This window comes from Bactrocera dorsalis, chromosome 4 (assembly GCF_023373825.1).
Source record: "Bactrocera dorsalis isolate Fly_Bdor chromosome 4, ASM2337382v1, whole genome shotgun sequence".
NCBI classification, from domain to species: domain Eukaryota; kingdom Metazoa; phylum Arthropoda; class Insecta; order Diptera; family Tephritidae; genus Bactrocera; species Bactrocera dorsalis.
Genome location: NC_064306.1, coordinates 13396008 through 13413793, shown reverse-complemented (window position 1 = coordinate 13413793; position 17786 = coordinate 13396008). Strand labels below are relative to the sequence as shown.

At 37.3% G+C, this 17786-nt stretch overlaps 1 protein-coding gene across 1 annotated transcript in view; it reads left to right on the top strand.

The window, feature by feature from the left end:
* LOC105234232 (protein sprint) overlaps positions 1-17786 on the top strand; it is a 538584-nt gene that overhangs the window by 58113 nt on the left and 462685 nt on the right. Inside the window, exon 4 of the mRNA XM_049456740.1 lies at positions 769-847. Coding sequence (XP_049312697.1) covers positions 769-847 — 79 coding nt within the window. The remainder of the gene's footprint in view (positions 1-768; positions 848-17786) is intronic.

The window sequence follows — 17786 nt, the reverse complement described above, 5'->3', positions numbered from 1 at the left end:
TATGGAAAGCTGTTTTTTGACATGTCTTAAACTTCTTCGTCGGCATTTTCCTACATCCAGGCGGCCATTTCGGTGTAGTGTGTTGACATCTGGCTGGCCGATCCTTCTATGTTGTCAACAACGTTTTTTGTCCTTTCCCCAGGAACTCTCGGCTAGCAATATGTTGCGGCTCTGCATTTTGAAAATATGATGAGAGAAAGAGCACAGGCTGTCATGTGGTGGGAATTTTAACGGCGAGTAAAGTCACTTCCAAAGAATTTTTTTTACTGAACTATGTAACTGCTGGCAACCCTGCTTTCATTGCTTTCTGCGACTTTGATTATGATTATTGCCTATTTCTTATTATGATTATTGTTTCCATTTCATTCGGCATGTAATTTTATGAAAAATCGCAGAGAGAATGTTTATTCGCAAGCGTCTTCGCACATTTACTTGTTATTTATAGTCAAAGGACATGGAAGATGTGGGTTTGGGGTGGCAAAAAGATTAGAGAGAATGAGCGTGTGGTAAGTTAAAGCAGAATGCTGACCGAATCTTAAGCAAATAAAGCAAGAAATGTGTTGAGATATATGTGTTTGTGTTCTTGCAAGTCTTTTCTGAAGCGAGTGAAGTGAAGTGAAATCCTGTGACCGCAAGAGGCCATATTGGCAAAAGAACTTTTCTCTAGAAAAAACTTTTTTGTCCTTTTTTATAAACATTGCATTTTCTTTTGTTCGTTTTCTAATTGTGCTTCTGTAGTAATTTCTCTCGCTTCAATCTTCTTTACAGGCGCGACAAGGCCGCAGCAAATGGCGAACCTTTCACCGAGCCGCCACCGCGTCTACGCGGCCAAAGCGCTTACTTAGCGGTAAGTACGGGATTTTTTCATTATTTTCTCAGCTAAACAGATACTTCAAAATTATTTGCACTTTTTTACACACATTTTAGCAGCACAATTTCCAGCAGCCGTTTACCGTTGTACGCTTGCTGGCATTTTAATTTTGATTTTAGCTCAAAGCTACCTTTCTATGCGTTCGTATGTATGTATGTGGGGGCATTTGTTGGTAGTGTCACGGCCACATGCCGTTAAATGCTTTTAAGCTTTTAAATGCGCTGCGTCCACATGCCACATTTGCCATGCAACATGTCCACTACGCCAACTCACACGCCTGCCACTTTATGGCTTTGTCACTTTGCCACTTTCGCACATTTCGCGCTCATTTCCACTTTCTTGAAACTTCATCGTTTCATTGTCATCTTCACTGCTCCGCCGCGTCTTGCCACACTTTAACAGCCTGTTGTTCGTGCAATTTCCACTTAGTTGCGCACAATGCTGTTGCATGCCACTTCGTGCCACTGAAGTAATTTCCTGGCAGCCGGCTTTCTTACTCCATTATTTGCCTGTTACTTATTTAAAGTTTATGGCGTTGGCTCGGGCCACCAGCTGCCAGCCAGCCAGCCAACCGACCGCCGCGTTGAAAGCATCCTTTTGTGGCATCATTGCGCTTTATTGTTGTCGTTCATAATAATATTCGCAACTTTTGAGTGTGTCGTCTGTCTGTGCGATGAGTTAAGTGTCTCATCATTATGTTGCGCTGGCTTTAAGAAATTTAATTCATTACTTATAACGTGGAATATTTTATGGTGTCCATAATCGCATAACTAGGGACTTACATAATTGCTGTATGTAACATATATTTTCGTTACGCTCTGCGGATACATGGAAGTATTTAAGGCTCGTCCTAATCAGGAAGCTTTCATGGAAGTCTAATATCGAAGAGAGAGCAAGGAAGAAATTGTTTGTCTTGCACTATCGCAAAGGAGCTGTGGCAAATGTGGGGTCTTTCAAGAAAGTGGTCCTCTAACTCTGCCACACCATAGTCAAGCCTGTTATGTTCTATGGCTAATTTGTGTGGTGGATGACGCTAAAAAATATAATATTTGCATATAGTGACCATATGTCGTCAGAAGATGTATGGCCGCGAAAGTTGCTATCAGACTCGGAGAATCTGGGTTTTTAAATGAACAAATGTCTGAACCTATGAAAATCCTCATACGCTTTGACTTTATATTGGATATTTTGGATCATGGAGTCGCCAAACAAAACACTGGCAGCAATTTCGATGCCTAGAACATTTGAAGCTGTTGAAGGAAACGGGCAGTGACGGATGGTTCAAAGCTTGGAGGAAACGCTTGAAGTCATTAACCAGGCGTTCAGATCTGGTTAAGGAATGCTCAACCTTTATCAATGGCATCGGGTCAATTTTTCATAACACTAGTAGGCGTGAGCGGCCGCAGCGGTAACTCAGGCATCTGCAGAAGTGATGAGCTGGCAAGGAAGTGAACGCTAGCCCAATTGTCAGTAGAATGGGAACGAAGTGCTCCTTCACTTCATGAGATCTATTACTGAGTTCTGATCTACACGGAAATTTGGCCAGCGTTGGGTTACCAACAGTTCATGCGCCGTCCCAAGATCCTTTTAGCTCAAGATTGAGCGGAGGAGATCCAGTCAGCACTTTGCTCTTAGTAAGGCTAGCATCTCCTTAGTTATAGAGGCCAATGCGCTATCAGTGTCCAAGCTCAGTATGCTTAGTTGGAAAGCTCTACTAACATACTGATGTATGAGTCGCTTGCGGCCGGAGGTTTTATTAATATTCTCTTTATGGGCATGGACCGATTGAGCATCCTAGCTCAATATGCTTAGTTCCACTAGCATAATGATGTCGGAATTGCGGACGCTTGCGGCCGGATGTCTTATTAATATTCTTTTTATGGGCATATAACAAAGCATTATCAATGTTACTGGTTCAGTTCTGTATCCCACTTTAACTATCTAACAAGGGAAACTGTGTGATAATCATTTCTTTTTCGACTCCCCGACTTCACAATTTTTACGGTTCTATAAATGACTTACTTACGTGGGACCTTCTTAAGAGGATGACCAGACAAACAAGGTGTTAAAACAGTAGAATATATTTACGAATCCGGCACTATTGTTGTGGACTGAAAAAAAATTACTTTCTACAGTCTGTGTGAAATTATTATTTCAAGAAGCATTGGAAACTGCAACTAATTCTGAGAAAATTCCACACTAATTTTGCATTTACTGCTCTAGTATTACTCTCTTAGAGTCTACTTAGAGAGAGCAAACGCTACCGCTTCCACGACGGTCGGTATTTTTGGTATTATCACTTAGCAAGCCATAGGCTTGGCGGACAAATTCTAGTCCAGGAGAGCATGTCTTCACATCAAAAATTCCCTTAAAATGCATTAAGGATATTATTTATAACAAATGAGCGATAAAGCTCGGTTAAAATTGTTGCTAACACTTATATTTATATTTATACTTATACTTATATATATGAAATTCTAGTTCACTCTAAACTTGCTCCCCATTTTAAGGGCACTCTTTCATAAATGAGCAATTCAAATAATGCATCTCCATTATATTTAAACAGCATCATTTTCGTAAAGAAGCCTTGCACTAAAAACATAATTACTTCCTTTGCGAAAACGCTAAAAAATAAGTGCCTAAATGAGCTCACATTAGTCCACAACAAAAGCAAAAAGGATATTCGCGCTAATGTGCCAGGATATGGAAACAATTGAGGCAAAGAGAGAGAATTTAGGTTGAGCAAGATAAGTAGCTTTAAATGTCTTCTTTTGAATAGGTAAATAGACACACTTTTCTTTGCGAACTGACGCGCTTAGAGAATGCCAATGAGTTGGAGGCAAATTTTGAGTTTTCTGATGCGCCGTATGCCGTCATTGCGGGGATATTTGTAGTAAAGGAGTGTAAGGAGATTGCGATTATCTCACTATGAGCTTACTAGCGTAGAACTACTCGTGGCGGTCATCTAAAATATTTTGTGCTAATAACCAACCACCCCCACAGCGCGCTGCCATCTTGCCACTAATGGAATTTTAGCATTGCCAGGCGCCCTTTGACTGCTCTCGCTTTTATTTGATGAGCTAACGCCGCTGAAAGGGCAAGTGATTTGCGGAAGGCACGCACTAACGGTAATATTATACTGATTATCATACTTATTGTTTGTGTTATTAGCGCACAGTGGGGCGAGCTTGATAAAAAAGTGCAGTAGAGTAGAAAGATGAGAGAGTTGTGAAATACAAGAGAGGTGTTTGTGGTCAGAAAAATATATTATTTTGCGAAGTTTTAAAGGAGTATAAAGATTTGTTTACGAGTATATAAAAGTTTGACAGTTTGTTTTGTTTATGACGTAGCATGAGGCGATCTCTTAACATTCTTGAAAGGCACAAGTTTAGCATTGAATGACTGAGAGTCGGTCTGAAATCAAGTCTTAGTGCTTTTTTGGAGATATAATTTGAGAACCATAAAATAAAAAAAAGAAACCGACGATGCTCCTTAATGTAGCGTTTTTGATTCACCATCTCCTGGTACTTATTATGCTTTCACTGCCTTTCAGCAAGCTTGAGAAGTGTTCCTTCTATAATTTCCACCCTGGGGATGGATGGTTCGTCTTCTCTTTAGCTTATCTTCAAATAAATATCTATTGGCCACCCAGAGTATATTTGGCTTAAAACCGAAAGTCGTGGCTGCTTAAGCCATATGTGAAAGAAATCGTTTCTGGTCATTCCCTAGTGAATGACGCTCAGAGAATTTTCCTCACTTGCGTGAACTTTTACACATGGGTCCATCATCCAAGAGTACTATAACATAAAGGTGTCATACGAACTGAACGATCGGATTCAAATGCTTGCATGGCAATTTTTTTTTCGTATGAGTAGATATCTTCACCAAGTTATCATAGGTTATTGTCCAAGGTAGTAGAATCTTCGAAGAAATTGTTCGGATAGATCAAGTTGCGTTACTATTTGTCCCACTGTACCTCAGCCCCCAAAACAGAACGCGAAGATTAACAGTCATTAGTTATGCGGAGAGGAAATAGTAGTATACCAAGTACTTACATACATACATATATAAAAATGTATGTATATTTATATGTTTAAATATAGGTGTTTGATGCGCTAGCAGCGACCCCACGCAGTTGACGCGCATTAAATTGTGTGTTTAATCCAGTGGAAACATCATTACGAGCACCTGTCTAATTGCGCTAATCACCTGAGCTACGCACATAGCATAAACGTGAGGTGACGCAAGTAAACAACAAGAAGCTCGCAAACACAAACACATATACCTTTAATATACATACATAAACATTGTTCTTTGTTATTAATGCTTTTGATGTCTTGCTAAATTATTAGGAGAAAGCAATTGCTACGCGACAGAAGCTGCTAATCTTGATGCCGAGAAACATATCCGCCACTTTGGCAGTCCAGCTTCCTGGCCATTGTCCTCGCAGCGCAATTATGCTAATGTTTATGGTTGGCTTTAAAGCATTCTTAATATCATTTTTCATCTGCTGTGCGTGTTGTTGTTGTGTTTGTTACAAATTTCGACGCGCTAAAATGCTAATTTTTATGACGAAAGTCGTTGTGTGTATGTGTGTGTGTGTGCCATTCTTGTTCATTCATATTTTAATGCATTGGAAACCATCAAGATATCACTTGGCTGCCTAAAAGTATGCTACATTATTTTCTATTATTCGGTTACTAAAGCAACTGATGTTTCGTGGAGTGTCTTGAGGAGTTTGCGCAGACTTTTCTTACAAGAAGAAACGTATATATGTATTGTATGTGCTCGGTATATCATTTTGTGTGTATGTATACATAAATATGTATATAGTAATTATATAATTGTATATGCGTATCTATATGTATGCAAATCCAACTGTTATAGCATTTTAGTAATCAGTTCAATGCACTTATAGTCTATCAGCTTACATTATATGAAACTATGTCCATTGGAGCAATGCTTTCAGAAAAGTTTTAATTTTAATAATTGCACTTTTAGTCCAGTGACAAACACTTTTTTATTTTATTTCTTCCCAATTTATACCAGTTTTTTATTTATACCAGTTTTTTATTTATACCAGTTTCGACAAGGCTTGAAGGTGGTTTTGAAGTGAGATGACCACCTTCTATTAAAATCTACTTTAGTCCAGTTTATATATTTATACCAGTTGGTTGATGAGCTTGACAAATAAAGTACCTTAAAGTTGTTATAAATTATTATAACCGCTTTTGCTAATCTGTTGCTCTTTGACTATACCAGTCTGCTTGTGAGTGGTATAACTCCATATTATTTATACCAGTGGTGTACACGAATAGTGAAAACTATTAAATTACTATTTTGAAGGGTGATTACCGACTTCTAATGAAATTTCTGTGACTGTGGGAGTTTATTGCCTTTATGCCAGCTGATTGATCGTATCGCACCTAGCTAATAGTTAACATAAATGTTGTAAGTGTGTGCTATTCCGCCTTTCTTTGACTATGACAGCATATTTAATTTATACCAGTGTATTTTATACGAGTTTTGTTCGATTCTTCAAGACTTGTAGACTATTAAGTAACTAGTTTGAAGTGATCGGACTATTTAATAAATTTGGAGGATACCAACCAACTTTACACTAAAATGTATTTTTGCTTTATGCCAATTTATTTGGTTTATACTAAGTTTAAATCAACTGGTAGCTGATTGCTTGAAGCATTAAACCTTGTAATGTGACTTACAGATATTTTTAAGAGTTGCTGGTAAAAATTTGTTTCTCAATTTAACTTATGCCAGTTTATTTGACTTATATCAGTTTGCTTTTCTATTCGCCTGCCATATTGGAGTCAATATTGCACCCAAATTATCGAATATCTTCAGATCTTATAATTTATTTCCTCTTTTAAAACATTAATGCTTGACTCAAGTTCTCGAGGAATCAGTCAAAGTTTAAGTAAATAGACGTAGTAGGGACTGAAGTATCTCCCCAAAGGTACCATCTGATTCTGATTAACATAAAAGCGTACGATAAAACAAGTAGGAGTGAGTAAATTCCTGTGAAATTGAGTTCTAAATATTTCCAAACTATAAAAACTTAATATTTGAGAAACATTTTAAGGTTTTCGATCAAATAACATACCTCTTCACCGTAAAGCAGGACGGTGACAATGAGGTGACTTGTAGAATTTGGTCTTTGTGCGTTGAGAGAGGACTTTACTTCTCAATTGTCCACTCAGACCGAAGAAGCACCTTTTGGCAAGAATTATTCTGCGTTGGATTTCGATACTGACATTTTTTTGTGTTAATGCTGGTTCCAAGGTAGAAGAAATTATCTACAACTTCAAAGTTATGACTGTCAACAGTGACGTGAGAGCAAATTCGCGATTTTGTCTTGCCCTCGTTCACTACCAAACCCATTTGCTTCACTTCTTTGTGCAACCTGGAGAAAGCAGAACTAACGAAGTGGTTGCTATGGCCAATGATATCGATGTCATACTTTCGGCATACTTTCTGTATTCAGATCTGCAGCTCGAATTATTTCCCGCAAGAGTAGATTGAAAATGTCGCCGCTAGGTAGGTAGGTAGTCGTCTTGTCTGAAACCTCGAACGGTTTAGGGAGGTCCTTCTTTTACACAGCCGTATTAGTTTTGTGGGGATACCAAATTCAGACGTCGCGGCATAAAGGCAGCTCCTTTCATGTTGTTTCAAGTGTTTTTTCCAAGATTTGGGGCATGGTGAATATTTGGCCCGTTGTTGATTTTCCAGGCCTAAAGCCACACTGATATGGTCCAATTTGTTTGTTGACAGTGGGCTTTAATCTTTTACACATAATGCTTGATAGAACCTTATATGCGATGTTGAGGAGGTTTGTCCTACGGTAATTGACACAGATTGTCTTCCTATTTATGAATTGGGTAGAGCACACTTAAATTTCAATCGTTGGGCATGCTTTCGTTCGACCATATTCCACAAAGAAGTTGATGCATGCTTTTTTCGCCTCTTCGTCGCCGTATTTGAATAGCTCGGCCGGCAATCCATCGGCCCCGCCGGTTTATTGTTTTTCAGACGGGTAATTGCAATTCGTACTTCTTCATGGTCGGGCAAAGTAACATCAGCTCCATAGTCATCAATTGGGGTATGGGGTCTCGCAGGTTTTATGCTTTCACCGCCATTCAGCAGGCTGGAGAAGTGTTCCCTCCATAATTTCAGTATGCTCTGGGTCACTAGAACACCTCTGGAGTTTTTTTGAAACCTTCTGTTAGTCGTCGCATTTTTCGTGGAATTTTCGAGCATTTTCCATGTCGGCTAATTTCTCAATCTCTTTATATTCACGCATTTCGGCCTCTTTTGCTCGTGTTGTGATCGATTGTAACGTTGCGAGTTAGGCAATCTGTTATCTCTCCACTACGACACGGCACTGTTCATCGTACCAGCTGTTTTTCTGCCTTTTGCTTTACGAAAACCAATGATTTCATTTGCAGCTGGATCTAAGGAGTTTGAAATGCCTGAAATACTTAGTAGTAAGGTATATGGATAAGTTACCCTTCATTACTTTTCACTAGGTCCATAGTCGATAAGATTTCTAAAACCTTCATAAGTAAGATAAACTGAAGTAGAAGAACCAGTATTATCGGGAAAAAGTATACATAATTTAATATTTATTCCTCTGAGATCTGTCAGTGTGACAAGACCTCTCACGATTTTCTCATGTATAAATTCTTCCAAAGCAAATTGGCTTACGAGATATAGAACCGGAAACCAGGTCCGCGCTATTAACTTCACTCAGTCAGCTTTAAGGGCGATGTCCTAAAAGTTGTGCTTTAGTTTTAGCACGATTCTGTCGAAATGTTCTTGGTGATAATGGATATGCATAGGGTCTACTAGATGATACAAGGCGTTTGAGCCACCTAGTGAATGGTTTGAGATCGCTGGTGGAGCTACGATACTTGGATTCGAATTTCCTTTTTCGATTTTAAAAAGTCAAATTTTCAAATAATTAGCTTGTGTCTTGCCGTAACTGAGATCATAAACATTAAGTACTTACTATAGATATCTTTTTATGATTTCAAGGTTCTGAGGCGGAATTCCATTGCCAAGAAGAATTAAGAATTAAATGTTTATTTTGTCAAAAATAGGACGGAAATTTGAGCGCGAAGGTAGACGACCATATAAAATTGAAACCAGTCTGTGGATTAACACTTATTTTTAACACAAAATTCTGAAGAAACTTGGGAGTGATGCCACTAAAAGCTTTTAATAATCAAGCATGTAATCGGTCCATGCAACAATGAAAACTAATCGTTTCGAAAATGCCATTAAGATAAGCCAATAGGCTGGCACGAAGGCTTGGCAGGTCGCGTTGAGCAATTATTGCACCTTCAGCGCCGGCATTACGCATGCAACAATGCAACACAAGGCGTGCAGAGCCTGCAATTCAAGTGGCACTTGCGCAAATCTCACTGACAGACAAATATATTGTATGCACATATGCAACAACAATTGGTTGTGTGCCCGTTTTTATTGACACTGCCTGCATAACAGGCGCAGCGAAGGCAATTTGTGGCAAGTTGCGCGCGGTTAGTCAGTAGTTACTTGCACCAAGCTTTCAAAACAGCTTGAGGTTATTCTAAAAAGAATCATATTCATAAACGTTGCAGTGGCAACTACGTGCTGCATGAATGCAACAACAACGACAGCAATAAATACAACAGAAACACTCAACCACAACACAAACTGCATTCGATTAGCAACAGTGAAATGCATTTGCTGCCTCGCTTGCTGTTGCATGCCACTCGCTGTTGTTGTTGGCCTGTGTTGTTGCTATGCGTTTGGCCAATGCATATTTGCAATTTAGACAATTGCTGTGTGCGCTCATAAATTTATTAGCATGTTTGCTGTGTGTAAAAAAAGAACAACAACAAAGTGAAAATAAAAATTAAGCCACCAAGCAATCGGCGGCGCTGCAGCAACGACTGCCAATTTGAAAATCAACAACTCTTGGTGCACCCCTATGGTTGTTGTTCTTATTTTGTGATACGTCGCTGGCAGCCGTTGCAGCTGTGGGAAGCGGCGGACGCGTTGACATGGCTTCGCTGTTGCACATGCACACATGTTGCATGCAACAAAGCGCGCTATGCGGCAGCCATCAACTGTCGGCTACGTCAGCAGCGCAGTAATGCGCAAACAAGCGGCAGTTAGTCAACAGTAGGCGATATTTGCGGCAAATAACAGCAACATGTTGCAACCAAATAAAAGTAATTGAAGGGGGAAGCAATGGCGGCCGGTAGTCAAGTGGCTGTTGGTGTACTCGTACAGTGTGTAGGTATTTTTTCTGTTGTAATATTTATTATTCGTATTGGTAATGGTATTGGTATTGGTATTGGTAACGGTATTGGTATTGGTAATGGAATTGGTATTGGTAATGGTACTTGTATTGATCTCGGTAATGGTACTATTATTGTTTCATGATTTTAGTGTTGATATTAATCCTGTTTTGTACGTATTGCTGGTCTTAGTATTGATAATGGTACTTGCATTGATTATTGTTTAATGATTTTAGTATTGACAATAATACTAATTTTGTAAATGTTGATGGTTTTAGCATTGGTAATGGTAATGGTACTAGGCTTGGTAATGGTTCTTAAATTGATTCTGCCTGTATTGATTTCGCTATTATTGGTTAAAGATTTTTGTAGTGATAAAAGTACTTATCTTGTGAATTTTTCTGATTTTATTTTATAATATTGGTAATGGTAATGGTATCAGTCTTGATTTTAGATAAGGCATTAATATATATACTTTGTATAAATCTTTTATCATTTAGTATTTATTATTTACAATGGTAATGATACTGGTATTTAAGTATGGTAATGGCACTTGTATTGGTTTTTGGTAATGATATTCTCATTGTTATGGGTTAATAGTTATGGATTCATAATATTAATGGTACATGTATTGGTTTCGGTAATGCTATTTATAATGATTAATTTTAGTATTGGTAATGGTAATGGTAATGATACCAGTCTTGGTTTTAGATAAGATATTGATATACATATATACTTTGAATAAAACTCTTGTTTGTGATTGAAAAAGTGGTAATGATACTGGTGTTGATTTTTGGTAATGGTACTGCTATTGGTTAATGTTTGTGGTATTGGTGCTAATACTGATTATGTTATTGCAGCTTAGAGCTACTGGTGTTACTATTGATAATGGTTTTGCTATTGGTAATGTTATTAGTAATTATACTGGGTATGGTACTTGTATTGGATGGCACTTGTTTTAGCTTTTGGTAATGTTATTGTTATTGGTTAATAGTTATGGTATTGATAATAATACTGGTTTATATTCTTGCTAATTGGACCTACTGGTGTTAGTACAAGTTATGTTTTGGGTATTGGTAATTTTATTGGTAATGCTATTGGTTATTTACTAATAATTATACAAGGTTTATAAATTTTATAGGTAATTATACTTGCAACGACTTTGTTATTGTACGTTGTATTGCTGTCGGTATTGGTATTGGTAATGGTATTTTTCTTGTTTTTTTACTGATAATGCTAGTTTCATTTATACTAGTATTGGTAATGCAAATTGTACTGAAACTAGTATTATCAATATTTATAACACATTTATTGTTGCAGTAATTAGTATTAACTCACATAAATCGATAACGTTCTCAATATCTTAGATTCGTCGGAAATGGAAATTGTGCTCGAAATATGATCGATATTAGCATTAATGTTAATGATTAAAATACTTGTAATAATAATATTGTAATTGGTAATGGTAATGATAATGCTTGATTATTTAATTTCTATAATCAACTTTAAACCATAATTATTTTCGAAAATTTAAGTATCAATAGCATTTATTTCCAACCACAGTAGTAATCAGCGTCATCATTACCATTCTTAGCGTCACTTATGACGCCAACAGCGGCTGCTTTTACATTGCTAGCACTGCTCCCTGCTTCGTCTCTCCAAGTGATGTGTTCATATTCACACATAACGGCAGTTAGCATCTTCATTTGCAAGCGATGGATGCTGGCGATTTATTTTTATAAACTTTTGCTCAGCGCCACTTCAACTTGCCACCGCGCGTAGTAGGGGCGCAATTCTTTAACAGGCGCGCACACACAAAGCACTCCGTGACACATCAACTGCATCAACGTCGGCGGCATCATAAAACACCAAACGCTCAAATGCAAATCTCAAGACAGCGCATTAAATCTTCGCTCATAAATCAGCAAAGTACCTGCTTAACGATCGCCTCTGGGGTCGGGTGTCATAAGTTTGCGAAGTTCGGGAGTCGACGCCAGCAAATCATTTTATTCAATGGCTGCTGGCGCAATGCCTTTACATACTTGTACGAGTATATATATGTATATACTATTTTTTGTAAGTTGTATATATTTACTTAAGTATATACTCGTAGGTATGTATGTCTCAAGTTGAGTGATGTCTCCCTTATGATTTGGTCGGCATTATGTTGCCTTGTTTGGGATTTTGGAGGGTGTACGTTCTTGCATAGGATAAGCTGCATACTTAGCATTTCACAATGTTTTTAAATAAGTACATCATAATTACCATATGGCACAGTTTCATCAGAATCCATTGTCTATTTGCCTAATGTAAGTAGTCCAAAAGTCGCGGATTTTCAATTTAAGAAAAAAAAATCCAAAATATAGGGCACAAAAGGCTGTAGAAATGCCTTAAGATGTTTGAAAAACATTTTCAGCGTGAAGTAACCTCAAATTTGAAGATACCTTTTGAAACCTCAAATAAAGAGTGGGCCATCTAACGTTTTAAATTTGAATTATCTATATTTCGACATTGGAAACGTCAAATACCATTCGGAAAGTGACAGATATTCAGTAAAAAGTCTAAAATTTACGAAATGGGTCGCTATTCACTATTCTACAGTTCGCAGATTGGGCAGAAGATCGTTTGACCGAGGATGGTCAATTTTACCGAAAAATCATCTTTTCGGACGAGGCTCATTTCCATCTCGATGGTTACGTTAACAAGCAGAATTGTCGCATTTGGGGCACAGAAAACCCGCACGTAATCGTCGAGAAGCCAATGCACCCAGCACGAATCACTGTATGGTGCGGATTTTGGTCTGGTGGAATCATCGGCCCATTTTTCTTCGAAAATGAAGAAGGAACCGTAACCATCAATGGTGAGCGATATCGCGCAATGTTAACCGAATTTTTCTTCAAGCAAATTGAAGAGGAAGACTTGGACAATATTTGGTTCCAGCAGGACGGCGCTACGTGCCATACAGCAAACGTTATACTCAATCTTTTACGCCCTATCTTCGAAATTTAAAATTTTATAAGGCCCACCCTATATATAAATACATTTCTCCTCAAACATAACTTACCATTCGTATATTTGGAAGAACCTCAGTATATTTTAGTCTTATTTTAGTCTTTACATAATCGTTTGGATTTTGGCTTAATTATACCTTACAAGGGTTTAGGGGTTAGGTTAGGTTTTCGGAAAGTCTAATATCTTAGAAATAATCTCTGAAAATTTGCGGTAAATTCGATAAATACTTTCTAATTTATTCTGTAGTTATCGGTGTTTTGAAACGTTCGTCTAATACCTACTTCAAATTCGATTTTCTTAAAACTATGTTTTTCGAACTGCTAACCACTATAGCTCGAAAACCGCTTTGTAGATTTCAAATTTATTTATACACCTTGTTGAAAACATGAAAAACTAGTGCCTGATCGCAGGAATATTAGTTTTTTTAATTTAAAAAAATTTCCTAAGGCTGCCATTTTTTAATTAAAAAAAGCTCCGACATTAATTTTTTTGACAACTGTCGTGAGATTGAAAGCAAGTTCTCTTAAAGGAGAATTTAAAAGATTGAAATATAACGAAGTGAATTGGAATGGAGTCCTATTTACATGAACTTGAAACTTTCACTAAAAAAACACAGGTTTTCTCTTGACTTCTCTCTATATAATCTATAGTACTTAAACAATGAATAAGTGCATAGATCCCTGTGATTTGGGCACTTCTATCAATCAATAGTAGATCAGCGTCTTTCTTTGGTAAAAACTTGTCAAGGTTTCGTAATCTTGGCTGCACCTTATTCATTCTTTAGTAGGTAATGTCCCTTCGACTGACATATTGGTCGGTAGGAACATAGGTTATTTCAGAAAAATTCCTTATTTGCCTCATGCGACAACAAAGCGTTCGCTCGTTTGATTTAAGATATGGATTTTTGGAGCTTAGTCTTGCACAAGTTATAAAGTGCGACAACTTTTATAATTGCCGTCTAGAATTTTTCAACCTCATTGCATGTCCACTTATTGAGTACTTACAATAAGGTCAAGATGAACCTTGTTGGGTAGTTTATAGTATCACTGAGCAGTAGCATTTCATAGTCCATCAGCTGTCTTTGCCTCTGACAGAGATACATTTCCATAATGCTTATGTTCATTAGCTACAACACCGATATTAAGAATAGTTTTTGACACCAACCAATGGTCAATAACAATGGTGTTGTAAAACCTCATCTTTTAAATTCTGTTGGTCCAATTTCATTTTAATATCTAATTTTACAGTATATTTCCTTCTTAAAGTTCTTCTACAACAGATTCTACAAGTACTACAATGGTATTTCTTTATTAATATTCTATGTGTGCTTAAGTGAACGTAGTTGAAAGGACTGAGTAGGCGACTATCACCCTAAAGATTTTCTGACTACGATTGTTGCTCCACTTTGCAAAATTTTACCTTCGTGTGTACTACTGACATAAAATACCCTCCCATTGAATAATTCAGCTGTAATCTTAAAAAAATAGTATCTTTTAACTTTTAGGAACCTTCAACTGACAGTTGACCTACAATATATCAAGTCTCACACCATCATCATCAGTAGAAACCTTTTTGAAAATCCAGCAAAAGATGTAAACACCTATAATACATTATAATTATTTTTATTGTAATTGTTATTATTTACAATTTTACGGATTATTATGTCAACAGCAATTTTTTATATTTGAATATAGTATGTATAAAGACATACATACATACATTTGCATATGTACAGGGTGCGTCATCTTTTGTCGTCGTATGCAAAGTTTCACTAACATTATGCATAATGCATAAGTTGTCGTCTTCTTGAAAACAGTAACTACACTGTTCATTTTTACTGATTTCCGCGCAGACATTGACGTCTTTTTGAAGTAAGTTTTTGGTCTTGAGGTGTTGTTTTCTCGATGGAAGCATTGGTCCATATTTCTTCAAAAATGATGCCGGTGAGAACGTAACCGTCAATGGCGACCGATATCGCGCCATGATAACCAACTATTTGATGCCTGAAATTGAAGTTCGTGATCCCGGCGACGTTTGGTTTCAACAAGACGGCGCAACCTCTCATACATCGCATGAATTAATAGATTTATTTAGAGAACACTTCGTAGAGCAATTAATTTTATGTTATGGGGCGGTTGATTGGCCATCAAGATCATGTGATATCACTCAGTTAGACTTTTTTCCTATGTAAAGCATATGTAAAGTCTAAAGCCTATGCGGACAATCCCTCTTCGAAGCAAAACATCACCCGTGTCATTCGCCAGTTAACAGTCGAAATGCTCGAACGAGTCATCGAAAATTGAACTCAACGGATGGATCATCTGAGACGCAGGCGAAGCCAACATTTGAAAGAGATAATCTTCAAAAAATAAATGCGAAAGGATGTTCTTTCGAATGATAATAAGCATTTCACATTATATATGAAGTTTTTTCTTTTAAAAGGTAGGAAACCTCAAATGGATCACCCTTTATTATAAAATATAACTGTCTCCCTATATTCATAAGTAATCGTGTGCAATGCGACATTATTAGCAAATAGTTTTTCTCAATCCACCGAAATACCATTGAGACACATCGTCACGTTCTAGCAGAGACTTAATGCAAAATGTCAGCAACCTTCCAATACATACTTACATATGCACACATATGCCGTGTGTAGACTTTTAGGTGGAGAATGCATTTGTGCACCTGCCAGCGAGTATTGCACGAAGCGCGTGATTACAAGTAATTCAAATCTCAATTTCGATACTCAAATTCGAATTGCAAGATAGCGATTTCTTTTGTGCCCACATTATTTACATAAAAACACACATACTATATATAGGTATACACATGTGTCTTGCACAATTGCGCACACGCCTCGGAATACATGATATTTCGCAATCCGCGACTATTTGCATAAAACATAATTTTCAAATTAACATTCAAATCGCCGAGATGGAGCTGCGCAGATGCAGCGCTTGATAACTCCGCTAATAGCTGGCTGTGGGAGGGTTTCTGTAAGAATTCTAATTCTTATAACGCTTATTGAAAGTGCAAAGTGCACAAAGCAAACGTAACGAACTTTACCGATTACACTTTTGACGCTTTTGAGACTTGTCTAGAAAAGAAATCTGGGCACGTAGGCATTTATGTTTGAGCTTTGGCTTCGAAAGACTAGTCAAAGTACAAAAAAGGCAATGTTTTTTCACGAAAAATTGCTGTGAAATACTATAGAGGTCATCACTAAAGCTTTTCGGTGTATCAAAAGTATACAAAAGCTTTCTCACACTACATAAGATAACATATTTTTCTTTATTCGTATATTCCATCATTGCATCACTATCAAAAAAGCCTTTGGTTTGACACAAAAATCCTTTTCTATGAAGCTAAATACTCGTATGTCTAACCATTCTTCGCCACTGCTGTGGTTTCTAATTATAAACGAAAAATATACGTTACAGCTCCAGGAAAGCTTTGATGAGTCAATGGTCCGTCTTTGATCTAGTAAAATTTTTCTCGATAAGAACTCTACCTTAAATTCTGGGTAGAAATACATTTTGACTATGGATGTTTTAGGTATATTTAAGAGCTTTCCGTGGTTATATAGGTAGGTACGAGAACAGCCCGGGATCAACCAGTGCTAACGCGGCATTTTTTTATATATACTAAGACCATGAAATTTTACTAATACGTTTTATTGTTTGGTTTACAAACATTTTAAAAAATATCTACTTATTTCCGTTTGCTTTTTGTAGACAGAAAGGTTCTTGATGGATTTCAGGACTTCTATGTATGTCAGGCTTGTGATAAATCTGGGCACTCACAGAGGAAGTGTGGAACCATTTTCTTACTCCCTTCCAGTTTGCAGCTACAACGTATATTGTTATACAGCACTCCGATTTTTAACGCCTGTTCTCCAAATGGCCAGGGGTCCGTTATGGTAGCAATAGTGCTATTTAATAAGTTCTTAGTTCTTGTCTTGCCAAATCATCTTGGCCATATCTGCTTTTTTGCAGCTACAACGTATATTGTTATACAGCACTCCGATTTTTAACGCCTGTTCTCCAAATGGCCAGGGGTCCGTTATGGTAGCAATAGTGCTATTTAATAAGTTCTTAGTTCTTGTCTTGCCAAATCATGTTGGCCATATCTGCTTTGCTAGATTGTACGATTTTGTTGTCGTATTTGGTTACACATTTCTATTTGTTTATTTCCATTTTCGTTGTGAGTTATTTGTTCCTATTATGTATTGAGCTCCCTCTTGATCGTTCCTGGCGGGCACGATTTTATCTCAGCCTCGGATTCATCTTGAAAGACTCCTGACTCGGCTAACTTGTCTGCTTTTTCATTGCCGAAAATGTTCTCGTGACCGGGAACGCAAATTATAGCCAAGCGGAGTCGACCAGCTAATGAGCGTAAAGTCTTCCGACATTTGGTTTAATCTACGCTTGCTTTAGTCTTTGGCAACGAACAGGATAGTTTTAAATTTGAATTACGAATCTACTAATAGAACCTAATCTAAAAGGACCTTTTATAAAGCGCGAAAGATAAATCATCTCCAATACATCTTTATATTAAATCATTAACATATTTTTTAAATATGTAATTCACATCGT